The 15,142-nt window shown below is 41.4% G+C and overlaps 1 protein-coding gene across 4 annotated transcripts in view; it reads right to left on the minus strand.

Annotated features, from left to right (window-relative positions):
- The window catches only part of KCNT2 (potassium sodium-activated channel subfamily T member 2), a 369,322-nt gene that overhangs the window by 148,877 nt on the left and 205,303 nt on the right, over window positions 1–15,142 (minus strand). For all 4 annotated transcript variants that reach the window (XM_059728413.1, XM_059728415.1, XM_014610366.3 and 1 more), the window contains exons 10-12: window positions 9,643–9,823; window positions 3,926–4,090; window positions 1,669–1,805 (exon numbers count right to left, since the gene is read on the minus strand). In XM_059728413.1, coding sequence (XP_059584396.1) covers window positions 1,669–1,805; window positions 3,926–4,090; window positions 9,643–9,823 — 483 coding nt within the window. The remainder of the gene's footprint in view (window positions 1–1,668; window positions 1,806–3,925; window positions 4,091–9,642; window positions 9,824–15,142) is intronic.

Here is a 15,142-nt window from a genome sequence, read left to right on the forward strand (position 1 = left end):
CTTAAGTTTTTCAGTGTATGGCTTTCTAACCTTAGCAACCTTCATTTGAAAGAGTTTTTGCATGTAAGATATATATATGTATATACATTTTGATAATCGGACATTAAGTTTGATAATGAAGTTCTTTTTTCTATTACTTGTAACCGAAACCTCCATGTTATTTAATAGAAAGGTTTAATATGCATCTGCTATCTTTTCAGCACACTATGTTCTCATTAAACAGAATTGAACTCTAGCAAACTCTTAGTTATTGGGTTATATTTCATATTAAATGTTCTATTAAATTCCTAGTACGCTTAGTCCCTTAGGATACGTTAAAATTTATTCTGTGACAGGTACATTCAATTACATGTTCTTTAGGATAAAGTACAATTCTTCAGTTGACTAGCTTTAGGTTATTATAGGCTAAATTCATATAATTGCCTTTCAGGAACAGCATTTTGATTTATTTTCACCTCCCAATGTGTAGGACTAATGCCAGCTAAATCCAACCAATCTTTTATCAAGATCAGCAGGAAATTAAAACTGGAAACTCTTACATGTAGCAAATACATATATAAACAAATATATAATTAAACTCATTCTGAAAAGACCATTCATTTTTCTTCTTTTAAATGGATCCAGGATTTTTTTAAGAGACAGATCATTGAGAGGATGTGATCCATGTCAAGAACCCTAACAAATTTAACCCCTTTACATTATCATCTTTTAAACATATGGGAAATATCTACAAAAGCTAAGTGCACTTATAAAATTGTTCTATAAATAGAAAGGATTGCAAATTGGAGGCAACCAATGCTAAAAGTTTAAGGAATGGGATCTATTTTGTGGTGGTCACTGTTTTGGTTGAGAGATGTGTACAGAGGTATACATAGGAAGTTTTTGCCAAAAGAACAGTGGCGGCAGCTGGGGTGGTAGTAGTTGCAGTGGCTGCCATTTTTGCACTCTCAAAGTCAGCATCCAGGGCTGCTATCCTGCTCCCCATCCCCTAATTATGCTACTGGATGGGTATGTCACATATTGGATGGGTATGTTCTTCCTGGAAGAGAGGAGTAGATTCTTTAAAAGTCTGGGTATAGAATTATCTATAGACACTTGCTATAGAAATAATGTTTTGAAGCAGGAGAGTACAAAAGCTTAGTAGAGTAGGTAAAGCAAACTGCTAACAGTATGGGGGTTCCACTATACCAGGTAATAAAATTACCTCATTTGGTCAACAGAAATGCTGCCATCATCATTCAAGAAAATTCTGGAGCCAATCAATACCTTTCCAGGGCTTTTGCTTCAAAAGCATTTTTTTTTAAATTTCTGAATTGTTTATATATATACATATACATATACACATACACACACATATATAGATAGATATATAGATATAGATATAGATATATAAACAATATCTATCTAGCTATAGTAAAGAAAAAAAAATGTAAAATAAAGATAGAGAAAAACTTAGCCCAATAAAAAGATAGATTGCTTTAGGGGAAAAACAACAACAACAACAACAACAAAAACAGTATGCTTTAGATGTACATGTTAGCCTTTTAAAATACACGCCCACATTCCTTTTTCATCTGACTCATTATGTCTATAACTTATTTAAGGAGAAAGTTGAAACAAGTCACATAAAATATTAAAATAAAAATATATTACTTAGAATCTGCCTACTTAGCTCTCAACAGGTCTTGATCTTTCAGTGCTGAACCTTGCAGATAGATAACCCTCTGGGACCACATTGGGATTTGCAGCACCCTTCGGACCTGAGCATCCATCTCAGTTGGACACAAAATAACCACATAATAATCCTGTCAAAACATAAGGGAATGTAGAAAAGGCACATTAATTACTTAATATTGCCTTCTGTTAGAGGAGAATTGGCTAATAGAAAATCTGGAGGTTGAAAAAGGTCTGTGATAAACCAGGAATCCTGGTTTTCTCTGTATAAAAAAAAAGAAATCCCCAATTTTCAGTTAAAAAAGCAACCCTAAATCTACATTTTTCCACGATTAAAATGAAACATCATTATATATATATACACACATCTATCTATCTATCTATCTATCTATCTATCTATCTATCTATACACACACACACACATATATAATTTTAATAATAAAATAAATTCTAAATATCTATACATCCTGGCATTTGATTTTGAGTTTTTTAACATAAAAAGTCAGAGCTCTCCCTGCCTCCTTCACTCACCAGGATGCAGATCCAGCTGCAGCTGCCCCCCGCTCCGCAACCCCCTACTTCTTCGTGGCACTGAGCACCCCTGATATGCTGGTACCCTGCCCATGCCATTACCCCTCGCTCCCAAGCCACAGGCCCTCAGGCCTTCTGGTGGCCCTCACTTCCTACCCACAGCTCCCTGCGCCCCCAGCCCTGTTGGAGGGTGCCCCCAGCTGCCAGGCCTATGCAGCCAAAAACCAAGGTCCCGCTGCCCCTCCACCCCCAACAGTGCCTGAGCCCTGGCTGCTGCCCATGGGTGGCTATGGCAGAGCAGAAGGTAGAGCCTGGCTTCCTCTCCCCCATGGGTAGCACAGGCAGAGCGGATCCTGTGAGGCTGAGGCAGGGGTGGGCTGCCTGCTTTGACCTAAGAGCTCCCCATCCTGCTGCCCTCCACCTGGGCCTTCACAGCCCATAGAGTAGGACCCAGTGTGTAAGGGTAGAGCAGGGCAGAGAGGCTTGTGCCACCACAGGGAGCCCCACACTGCCGTGGAGAGGCACTTCTTGCTTGCCTGGCAGGAGCAGGGGGCACAACTGTGCACCACCACCCCTGCTGCTGCTGGGCAGGCAAGGGGTGCCTCGCCATGGCAGCACAGGGCTCCCGCCAGTGGCACTGAGCTTCCCCACCTGGCTCTGCCCTGACATGCTGGGCCCTGCCTGCTGGGCCATGGAGGCCCTGGTGGGAAAGCAGCAGGGTAAGCAGTCCTGAACATGCAGTGGGCAGCTTGCCCCCAGCCCCACTCTGTGCACAAATCATGGGCCCCCTTGGAGTGTGTGCACTAGCAGGGAGCCAGCCACCCAGACAAGCTGCCCACAACTCCATCTCACTCCCCGCCTGGGCTCTGCGGCCAAACATGGCCCCAGGCCCAAAACCCCATGAATCACATTGGCCGGGCAGCAGCCCCAGCCCCAGCCTTGCCCAACTCCCTTCCTCACTATGGGGACCTCAATACCTCCACCCCACCTCAGCTTACCTATGAAGAGCTGCAAGAACTGCTCTCCAGGGTGCCTGGTGGCCATGTCCATGTGTAAATGGTACCCCCTGCCTGATCGCCTTCATCCCATTCACCCCAGTCCCTTGAAGGCTGTAACTCTACCACCCTGCAAGGGGAAACTGCCTTTTCCTGCATTTTTCTCATTTAAAGGAGAAAATCTGGGTTTTTCTCCTCAAAATGAGAAAATCTGGGTTTTACTGAATTTTTCCGTGGTGAACAGAAAACCAAATCCCTGCTTAGCAGTAATCTTCTGTTTCAGGATCTTCGTTTATTACTCTGTTTTCTCCATTTCTGTCTTAATCATTACAGTGAGACAAACCTCACAAAGTCAGCACAAAAACTCTCAGTGACTTCTGTGGAGGTTTTGGATTAGTCCTCTAAATACCAAAGGGAAAAGAAATAACCATGTTGTCATTATTTCTCATGTTTTGAGCTAAAAGAAAATTATTTGTATTAAAATATTTGAGCATAATTTAAATAAATCAAAGTATTTGTGACAAAAGCATAATTCTATCTGTCTAATCCACTTAGCTCAATTTAAAACAAAGGCATGTAATAATACATCTGAGTTTCTTATTATAGGTAGTTTCCCCATTCAAACTGAATTCAGGTCCACAAATTGTAGCTGTTCCAGAAGGCTGTCTGCAATGAGCTAGCATCTAACTGAGTTTCTTATTATTTTTGTTACATTGTAAATATACCTGTAGTCTGGGATGAGCATAGAACTCATTTAAGAAATCCATAAGCAGATCAATCTTCAGAGAGCTAACACACAATACAACATGTTTCTCTGTCTGAGCTCTGTGTCGACTGTAGTTACCACCCGACTTTTGCCTCTCCATCCACAAATAAGCCAGTTGTTCAAACTGCAATGAATTGTAAAATGTAAATGAAACACACAAGATTAACATAAGATTTGTTATCATGATGAGTTGTTAATGTTTCCAGGTGCTCATTTAATCAAGGTCAAATTTGGATTCTGTTAGTCATTCTTGCTTTACAAGAGCAGCAATTTGAAACAATCTGGATGGAATGAGAGACTGGATGTTTCATTAATAAATTAGGATCGCCCAAATGAAGCAATCAGAAATGTTGAGTATCAAAACTGGATTAAATCATGGGGGGGGGGGGTTAATCTAAACAATAAATACTGCATCTCCTTATTTAGTTTCTGGTGTTTATATCTGAAGGCTCATATTTTCCATCCTTTCTCTTCCCCCTCCTCACCCACCGAGTTAAAACTGATATTCTGATGTAATTACATAATTACATGAGATCAGGAGCTGGGAATCTAAAAGAAACACCAATTTATTACACTTATAATGATTTAGTTGGGGTAATATCTGAGTCTCCCCTCTGTCTCCCCCCCCCCCCCCCCCCGCTCCAAATTTAAGACTCTAAAGATAGTAGCATTTGATCCAAGCAAGTCTGTGAATAGTCTCTGTTTGGCATGCTGTATCAATATTGACAACACTTAAATCTATGGTGAACAGGAACAATGCATTCTGTTCTGCTACTGTTTCTGAAGAAATGCAGATTTTTTAAGTATCAGCTATAGCAACTGTTAAACAGCATTTTTCCTTTGCCACCATACTTAGCACACACTGCCCTACCATGAAACCTATTTTCTAATCCAATAAAGGAAAATCTAGGATGCAATGTGTTCTATGATATAACCAGTCATTAAAAGCATATGAGCAATGTTTCAGTAATCTGCATGTAAACATATTTTATAAAGCTCATACATACCATTTCAATTTTAAATTGTTTAAAAAATACAGGTAAATGTTAACAACATGGTTCCCAAACAGGTTTTTTCTTGTATTCCGATTCTACATATGGAAAACTAACACAACTTGTTTCTAATCAATTCAGTATCAGAGCCAAAATATGAGATCAGGATATGTTCCCATGCCTCCACTCATCTTTTGCTCAGACCACAACATCGAGTCTCTCTCTTGCTACAAGTCTACTTAAATATTGTTGTTGATTAGCTATACATTGGAAACCTTTAGGATGCTGCACATGGATGCAGACCTCTTCTGCTCAGTCATCCCTATGATAAAGCTAATCAAGATTAAATTAACATGCCAAATAAAAGTTTTGAAATAATTACAATTCCAAGAAAAAATGTGACCTTGTTCATGGCACAGATCCTGGAAGCCCTGAAAGGCCTTGGGGTTTCTTGGTTTCTGGTTTTTAGGTCTGTGCGAGTCGGCAGTGATCTGATCTGGCTTTGGATCCAGCCACTTCGGATGGCCATGATCCGATCCGGAGCTCCAGACTGGGTTTCCACCTCGATCCGGCTGAAGCGGCTTCAAAGCTTTGGAGCCGCCTCGAAGATCCAGCCATAGGGTATAGTGGAGAATCAATGGAAGATCTATAACTTTGTTGTTTTTTATCCAATTTGGATGAAACTTGCAGGGATGGTAGCCTCTGTTGAGAGCATGAAACTTGCCAAGTTTCAAGAAGATTGGTGCAGGGGTTTTGGGGGAACTATACCCCAAATTCTTGAAAGCCAAACTCATGTCACAACACAGTGGGGGTCAAAACTGCAGGGCTGGTAGCTCTTACTAAGGCCACAAAGCTTGCCAAGTTTCAAGGAGATAGGTGCAGGGGTTTGGGGGGAACTGCACCTCAAGCTGCGGACAAGCAAAACTCGTGCCATGGGTGACACTGCCTGCGCTAAGGCACTGCGGGGTGACAACTGCAGGGATGGTGGTCCCTGCTGTGAGTCCTGCCAGCTGTGGAGGAGATCGGTGCGGGGGGGGGGGGGGGGGTCTGGGGCCCTGCACCCCTAGCTGCTGACAGGCAAAACTTGTGCCAAGACTGTGTCTGTCTTGGGGCAGTTGATTGTCTGTATTGATTCTTTCCTCTCCTTAGCCTGGTTTTGTAGGTGCTAATTGATGCTCGTTAAGTCGGTATGTAGTAGCTAGGTCCTGTGTATTGAGCTGACCCCTGAGTCCCTGGTCCCTGAGTGAATCATGAGTGAGTGATTGGTAACTGGTAACACAGTAGCTTAGCAGCCAGGCCTGCAGTATTGTCTCCCCTCCCCACCCCAAGACAGACACAGAGTCAGTCCCACAAGCATCCATGGCATGAGTTTTGCTTGTCCTCAGCTTGAGGGGCAGTTCCCCCCAAACCCCTGGACCAATCTTCTTGAAACTTGGCAAGCTTTGTGGTCGCAGGAGGAGCTACTGCCCCTGCAGTTTTTACCCTGCTATGTTGTAACACATAGATGTGACAGGAGTTTTGTTTTCAAGAATTTAGGGTACAGCTGCCCCAAAATCCGTGAACTGACCTTCTTGAAACTTGTCAGACTTTGTGGCCTCAGCAGAGGGTACCAGCCCTGCAGTATTCACCCTGCTATATTGTAACACCTAGACATGAGATGAGTTTTGCTTTCAAGAATTTGGGTGCTGTTCCCCCCAAACCCCTGCACCAAACTTCTTAAAACTTGGCAAACTTCATCCTCTTTACAGAGTCTACCATACTAGAAAATTTAATCCAAATTGGACAAAAAACAACAAAGTTATAGATATTTTATTGTTTCCCCATTATACCCTATGGTCGCATCTCCAAGACGGCTCCAAGGTGGCTCTGAACCGCTTCGGGAAGTCTAACAAGGCCAACACTTCGACTCGGATGTGCTGCTTTGGACCCCGAAGTGTCCAAAGCTTCTCTGGATCCAAAGCTCTGCCTGAAGCCTTGCACAGCCCTACTGGTTTTGGACAGGGAAACTGGGAATGCTGGAGGCCCAACCCTGGGTCAGTCAATACAGTGAGATTGCCACAGAATGATCTGCAGACTCTGGGGGCTGGGACAGACATTGCATAAACCAGTCTGACCCAAATCAGTTAAGTATGATACTACATTCAACCAGGTTTATCTCAAACTGGTTTCAGCCATTTTTAAACTCATTTATGTAAACTGAATACCTGTTCTGTTACAAGTTTAGATCAATTTCTGATCACTTAAACTGGTTTATGTGTAATGTCTATCCCCAGCCCGGAAGCTTTAGGATCCTCCAGCAATTCAGCTGGCAAATGCAACTTGCAAATTGCCATGAAATATTTTGGCTTTGACAAATTGGTATGTCTGATGAAAACCCTTTTTTCACATGAAAAATCCCAACCCTCCATAACATATAGAAATACCAAGGTTTTTTACTGAAGTCAAAGTTTAAATCAGACTTTTTCCAGTTGAGGGTGAAGTTTACACATTACACTTAGACAATACTAAGGGCACTTAAAATGCAAGCACCCACAGGTTAAAGCTCACTGACACAGGCCCCAAGCTCCTGCCTGGCTGCCGCTTGCTCCTGTATGCCCATTCACTCCCAATGCCCCTGCCCCAGCCCCGCAGTACAGGCGGGGAGCAGCGCACAGCCCCAACCCTGTGCTCACCCATGGAGAATGAGCTGGTGCTCAGTGCAGGGGAAAAGTGCCCCACCTCATGCCCAGTGCTTCCTGCTGCAGACTTGCACTGCCCGTGCAGGGCTGTCCTGCCTCTCCACCATTTCACTGCTGCCCCATGGGGCAGTGGTGGCCGTGGAGAGCAGGCACAGGCAGCCCTGCATGGGCTCCGAGTTGCTGCAGCAGGGGGTGCTGGCCACAGGAAGGGGGAGCGACTGCTTTTCCCCTGTACTAAGCACCAGCTCACTCCCCAGAAGCTGCTGCTCAGAGCAGAGGAAAGCAACCACCCTCTCATCACCGCCATGCAGTGTTTGGTGCAGCTGCTTCACTGCTGCACCTGGGCTGCCCAGTGTGGCAGCAGTGGCCATGCAAAGCAGCTGTTAAGCAGCACAGAGGTGGCGGTAAAGTAGCCACACCATGGCCTAGCATGGCGTGGGCTCTGGGCAGGCAGCCACAGCAAGCACTGGCCAGCAGCAGCATGCAGGGTAGCCACTTTTCTCTTTGCCATGCAGCAGCTTCTACTGGGCTGCTGCTGCCATGGTTCAGCCCTGATGGGAGATCCAGGAGTTGGTGCGGGGCCCAGATTAGCAGCGGTGGCGGGGAGTGACCTGGTGCTCACAGCAAGGGAAAAGCAGCCACTCCCCCTTCCCACTCTGAGCCTGTGCATAGCTGCCTGTGCCTACTCTACTTTGCCACCACTGCCCCACAGGGCAGCGTTGATGTGGCGGAAGGCAGGACAGCCCCATATGGTCTGTGAGCAGCTGCAGCACAGGGTGCCAGGCAGGTGGGGGAGGGAGGGGAACGTGATTTTCACCCACACTGAGCACCAGCTTGTTCACTGCAGGCGAGCGTGGGGTCGGGGCTGTGTGCTGCTCCCCACCGGTATCACAGGGCTGGGGTGGGGCCACTGGGAGTGAGCAGGCACATAGGAGCCAGCGACAGTCAGGTGGGAGCACGGGGCCCATGCCAGTGTCCCGGGGCCAGTGCTGGTGGGGCCCAGAGCAGGGCGGCAGAAGCGTGGAGTCCCAGCCAGCAGGGGCTCTATGGAGTGGGATCAGGTCTCCACTCTCCCTGCTGTTGCAGGCCAGCCCAGCTCCACAGACCCCTACCAGCCCATGCCCCATGCTCCAACCGCCCCACTCTGGGCCCTGCTGGTGCTGGGCCCAGGACATTGGTGTAGGCCCCATGCTCCCGCTCACTTCCACTCCCCTCTCCTGCCCCTTTCTCCACTTTCCTGCCCAGCCATCTGCATTACATGGCTCCCATATCCACATCCAGACCCACACACACACATCCACACATACCCATAAACCCCATATTCATTCACTTCTGCATATATACCACAAATGCCTACAAATCAGGACAAAAATATTTTTAAAAACTAAATATAACATATTATAGTGGTAAGAGGTTAGGGGAAGAACTTCCAGTCCCAAGATGGTGACCAGGGGGTGGGGCACCTGTTAAGGGGTGGGGCTACCTATGCAGCCCTCGACTGCTTGCCAAAACTTGGTAAGCTGCCCTCCGCCCAAAATAATTGCCTGCCTCTTGTCTAAGTAACTTCAAGTAATGAGTAACTTCGTAACAAGTAACTTCATTCTAACTCTAGCATAGGAATGCAAGCAGAGAGAATCGAAGGTAGTAGCAGAGAGAGTGCACAAGATGAATGCAGCAATCATGATTTGCTGGTGCTGTTTAAGTTAGTAATAAAATCAAATCCTAAATTGGGGATACATTTGAACAATATGCAAGGTCTATAGGTTCCGTAGTATATGAAAAGTACCACCTTCTTACACAAGGATTTGAAAATTCATGCCCTGGTAATTTTCTCATACAAACACAGTCTACAAATATATTTTAAAAACAGGGAGAAAAGAAAGCTCCAAGTGTGATTGCAGAAAAGGGGTTAGGTATATAGATAGTAAGGGCAATTTTAATTATTATCAGTTTTTTGACATTTTTTCCCCCTAAATACTCTTAAATGGAAAACAGTTAGGGTTTACCTGTATGGGTAACACCACAAGGGCAACACAGATCATAATGACAACCAGCAGTTTTGAAGGCCATATCTTGGGTGTAACATCCCCAAAGCCCACAGTGGAAAATGTCACTATGCAGAAATAAAGGGAGTCAAAGAGAGTCAGCTTGTTTCCTGCTCGCTCCAGATGCTGAATTCCACAAATACTAAGTGAAAGAGAATGAATAGAGACATGAAAAATAACACACACAGCTTGGATAAATCCAAATTCTATGATGTAGTTACTAGTATAAATAATTATTTTTCTACAAAAGCATGCATTGCTTAGCAAAGACATATGTTTCAAGAATAGTTTTTTCAGGTTCTTACCAAAATGTGTTTTTTAAATTATTTTTAAATGTAATTCATCATCAGTTCTAATTGTCATCTTCTCCTTATTTCAAAAAGACAGCCTTGGTCATATTGCTAGATTTTGATTAGTGGTAGGCATCAAAAAGTAAGTATTGGTACATATAAATAACCATATGTATTGATAAATAGTCTTTGTAACAAACAGCATACTCTGCAAGTCTTCAGAATTTTTTTTAACCATATTTTATTTTTTGCAAAGAGATGATTATTTTGTGGCAAAAAAACAGTGCATATCTTCTTTGTACTTGGTAGTTTTCTGTTAGGTTACATCATTTTTGTGGCAAGAGCTACTAGCTCACACTACTGGAAATGGCAAGTGACAGGGGCCAGATGATTTTTTCTTTGTTAGTTAGTACACATCAGGATAGCTTGTGGAATTATCTCAAGTGGTCTACCAATATCTCTTGCTTATTTGATGCTGCGCTGAGAAAATGTGAAGTCTATTTTCAGTAAATACAAACTTCTAAGATAGAAGTCAGTTCAACCAATGTATATGAATACGCCCTGAAATCCTGATGGACAGATCTCATAATTGTAAAAACTGGAGTTGAAAAAAACATAGATTTGAAGTGCAAGAACTTCTCCTGTGCCAGTGGGGAGAGTGGTTGGTTGTGGTGGTAGTTGGGTATTATAACTGACCTGTTTCTGACCTGAGTTCAAAAAGTTTCTGGCCGATGACCCAGTATACATGACAAATGACTGTTTGATGCATGATATCCAGCTGGTAGCAGTTGACCACTAGAATTCCCCAGGGTGAAAGCCTTGTATCACCAGGGAGCCCCAGTATTTATAACGGTGCTAGCAGTTGCACTGCTCTGTTCTCCAGAAATAATTTACTAGTGGGCTGTGGCATTTCCATAACATATGGATCACATTCCTTGTTTCCTTTTCACAGTTCTAGCATTTGTAGTTTTCACACATCTCAAAATGTTCTAAAGATTATTTTTGTTGGAAAAGTTTCAGCCTTCAGTCAGAATTGATGAATTTATATTCCTACGCATTTTGTTCCAGATTTTTTCACTGAAGTGGCAGCTCAGATCTTTCCTCCATAACCACATTAGCTTATCCATTTTTAAGAAAAAGACAAATGTATATATTTTTGAAGAGGTGCATTTTGTTTTTGCCAATATGTCCTGAAAAGTTAATGAGAGGAATCATTTGGGACTATCACCAGAGTGAAAAAGTTAAATTAATATTCCACTGATGCCAGGTAAGGAAGACTTCAGTATGGCTTCCTTTTTAAAGTCCCCTTGTATCAGGCTACTTTTTTTAGTATTTAAAATAAAGAACTTTCCCACAGGGAAACACATTCTTGAAAAATGGGTTATTGCAAAATTAAAATGTCTCTACATTGCACCTGTTTTTGAATCAAAAGTGTGTTTGGATTCCAAACTCTTCTATTATCATTGGCTACCTTGGTGCTTTTCTCTCATTGAATGAAATTCATCACATACTGAGATCCTGCACAGTATATTGGACATCTTTTTTAAGCAATTCAAACTCTTAATACCTTCTACTTATCTGTAGAATTTGAGATGATAAGCTACAGTAATGGCTGAATATACAGAAAATATCTATTTTTAAAGTGTAGGACCTGATTCTTCCTCTTTTATATAATTTTACATGTTTGTAACTCTGTTTATCAGTGCTACCACATTTCAGTGCAGTCAAATAAATGATTTAAACATAACATTGGTATAGCAGAGGTTTCAAAGCAATAGGAAACTCAGACAACACACCTATTAAAACAGAGATACAGAAGAAAAAAGAATGTCAATGCATGAAGAACAGTTTAAAAATCTACCAAAATTAAAAAAAAAAGAAGTTAAAAACAATAACACCCATGATCTCTAAAGATTAGGAAAGATAAGCCTTGTTTAGATACCATTTGAACTTTGGAGTGTTCAGCAGCTTCATTTACTGGAACATTTTTGTGTTTCCTGGAATCTGTGATTACTTATTTTGCATGTGCCAAACTACACAAGGGTTTTAAAAAAGCCTATCTCTCCTAGCTATGATATCAAAAAATATCAGATGCAAAAGGGCTGCTCTCTATCAACTGAGGACTGGTTTCCTACAACAGGAATTTAATGTTTCTGACTGATTGCTTCAGTGGATTTCTATGTGTTTGTGGGGAATAGAGATTGATTTTAGGAAGTATCCAACAGTTTAATTATAAATAATACTTTGATTGGAGTTAGCTGTAGTAATTCAGTGTAGGGTGATCCCTGTAATGGTCAGCTTTTACCAGTATAGTGTCTCATACTTTATCCATCCATTCTTGCAGCCAGCATTTCTGACCTGGTCAAGAAGAGGGGAAGATGTCCAGGGACTTCCCATGCCTCAGATATCCCTGATTGCCATTAGTGGCTGTCAGAAATCAAAACAGCCTAAAGGAGCTATAGCTTACCTTAGGAATACTCTAGGAATTAGAGAGCATGGACATGTCAAAATGCCCTTTTATGAGGATGCTTCTCCTAAGTTATGTTCTCAGTTACAGCCAAGTAACTAAAGAAATATTTTTTATAACAGTTTATAAATTTTGAGCCGAATACCCCAATTTGCAACTAGTGTCATAGCGTAATAAGTGTCATAGTTGCATATTGTTCAGGTCAAAATACAATTTGGTAAAGAAGTAGATCACATAAATTTCTTGTGAAAATAAAAAATATCAGGTACTAAATTCTCGTATAATTTATTCAATATTCTTATTAATATAGATTTGTTTTTAGCAGAGCTATGAAGTATTTTATCTGGAAATTTTTAAATCTCAGTGGAATGTGAAAAGACAAGCTTAGTTTTTGTTTGCTTGTTTGTTTTTTAAATCTGATTTCCACTAATTTGTGAGCATCCTAAGGTAGGAATCAATAATTGTTGGGGAACAAAATCATGCTCCAGATTAAATTAGATTTGAACCATGCTGTTGCAAAAAAGCTTAGATGGAAAAATCTAGCAGCAGCAAGGGTAGCTTATATTGGGATTTTAAAACAATGCATGTGTAATGTCATCTTTTATAATTATGTTTATCATGCTACTCAGGGTACCAGATAGTTTAGCACCATTCACTCAGAGGTTCCTGGTGCAAAGCTCTTACACTCTAATAGGGCACAGCAAAGAGTCACTACAAAGAATAAAGCTGAGAAATTGGAGGAGAAGGGATCAGGAATCTGGAACTGATCAAATTGAAACATTGGAAATGAACTTTTCCAATAAAGATAAAAATTAATAATTATTCACAACCAATAATTTGATCAGACTTACCTAAGCAATATAGTAAAAGGCTATAACATATGCAGACACGAATTTTCTTGCTATAGAAATAATCATATAGTGAATTTCAGAGGTGTATGAAAAATGTATTATGCACCTTGCTTACCTCCTCTACTTGAGGCAGTCTCTTGTTTGCACAAATATTGTGTGTATTATGCCAATCATCAATCTAAAATGTTTGAAAGGAAACCTGTTACTTGGATAAGCTAATTAACAAAAGCTCTTTGGAGAAGACACTTTGCTGATATTCTTAGTTAGCATTTACATAAAATAAATAAAGTAGACAATACCATCACACTATGCTGTAGAAACATAAAACAATAACATTTACATGTGACTACTGGCTTCATGTTTAGACAGCATAGTGATGGGGGTGTATGAGAAATACATTTTTTTAAAAGTTGTAACTCTGCAGATGATACTGAAGCAAATATCTTGTGGGAGGCAATGAGGAATTTTCTGGATAAAGTCTTCACAGATATGACCCTAGGAACACTGCTCTCACACTAGGTTAATCATTAATTGACCAACAAGATGATTCATTTTGTTTGCTTGATTGATTTTAAGATTATTTCAAGGATGTCTGTATGTAGAAAAAAGTTGTTTTCTGTGTTTACGGGAATGGTAGCAGTCATATTTCCCATCAGGAAAAAAAAAGGTTGAAAAATGTTTTTTGAGTGGGTGGAGTAACATTTTATGTACAAATAATCTGAAACAGATGTCTTTGGCTATACTTCACCTAGAACCCAATACTACATCATATGCTGATATTGACTTCTTAAGAGCAGGCACTTGAAAAAAACTTTGATTTGACAATAGCTGGAACTATCAGCCTTAAGGAAAAATTGATGTTTGGCAGAGTTTGGCATTCTAAATGCATGCCCAGGAGGAAAATACTGAAGATTTTTTATCTTTAAATTGTAAAAGAAAAAGTTGCCTTTAATATAGGTCTATTTTGTCTTAATTACCAGGTGATTCTTGAAGGTTTGTATGCTCAAACTAAAATAGGGATGGAAGGGACCTCACAAGGTCATCTAGTTCAGCCTCCTATTCACTGAAGGATCATCCCTGACTAAACCATCCCAGTCAAGTGTCTGTCTTGACATTTTCCAGAGATAGAGATTTCACAGCTTCCCCAGGTAGCCTATTTTAATGCTCTACCACCCTTATAGCCCTAAATTTCTCCTAATCTCCATCTTAAATTCCTTCTGCTACAGTTTGAGGCCATTGTTCCTAGTCCTATTCCCTATGGCCAAAGAGAAAAGTCTGTTTCCATTCTGTCCATAATCACCCTTCAGGTCTTTGGAGACTGTTATCAAATCCCTCCTTTAGTCTTCTCTTCTCCAGGCTAAATAACCCTAGTTCTTTCAAACTTTCTTCATAAATCATGGTTCACAGGCCCAAATCATTTTTGTCACCCTGCACTAGACTCTTTCAGTCAGTCCACATCTTTTGTGAGGTGTGCAGCCCAAAACTAGACAAAAGTACTCCAGGTGAAGCTTTACCAGTCTTGGAAAGTGACACTTCTGTTAATGATACCCAGTATGTATTGGCCTTTTAAAAAATACATATGTATATATGTATGTGCACATACACATACCCATATGTATGTGGGAGGGTATGTGTGTTTACATGCACAGGCGTGTGTGTATTTATCTATTTATTTCGCAACAAGAACACACTGTTGGTTTTTATTCAGTTTATGGTCCACTGCAACCGACAGGTTCTTCTCTGCAGTAACACAGTCTAGCCAATCATTCCTCACTCTCTATTTGTACATGCAGTTATTCTTAGGTATAGGACTTTGTACTTGTTCTTGTTGGATTTCATCTGATTGATTATTT

The sequence above is a fragment of the Alligator mississippiensis genome, chromosome 5 (genome assembly GCF_030867095.1).
Source record: "Alligator mississippiensis isolate rAllMis1 chromosome 5, rAllMis1, whole genome shotgun sequence".
Classification (NCBI taxonomy): domain Eukaryota; kingdom Metazoa; phylum Chordata; order Crocodylia; family Alligatoridae; genus Alligator; species Alligator mississippiensis.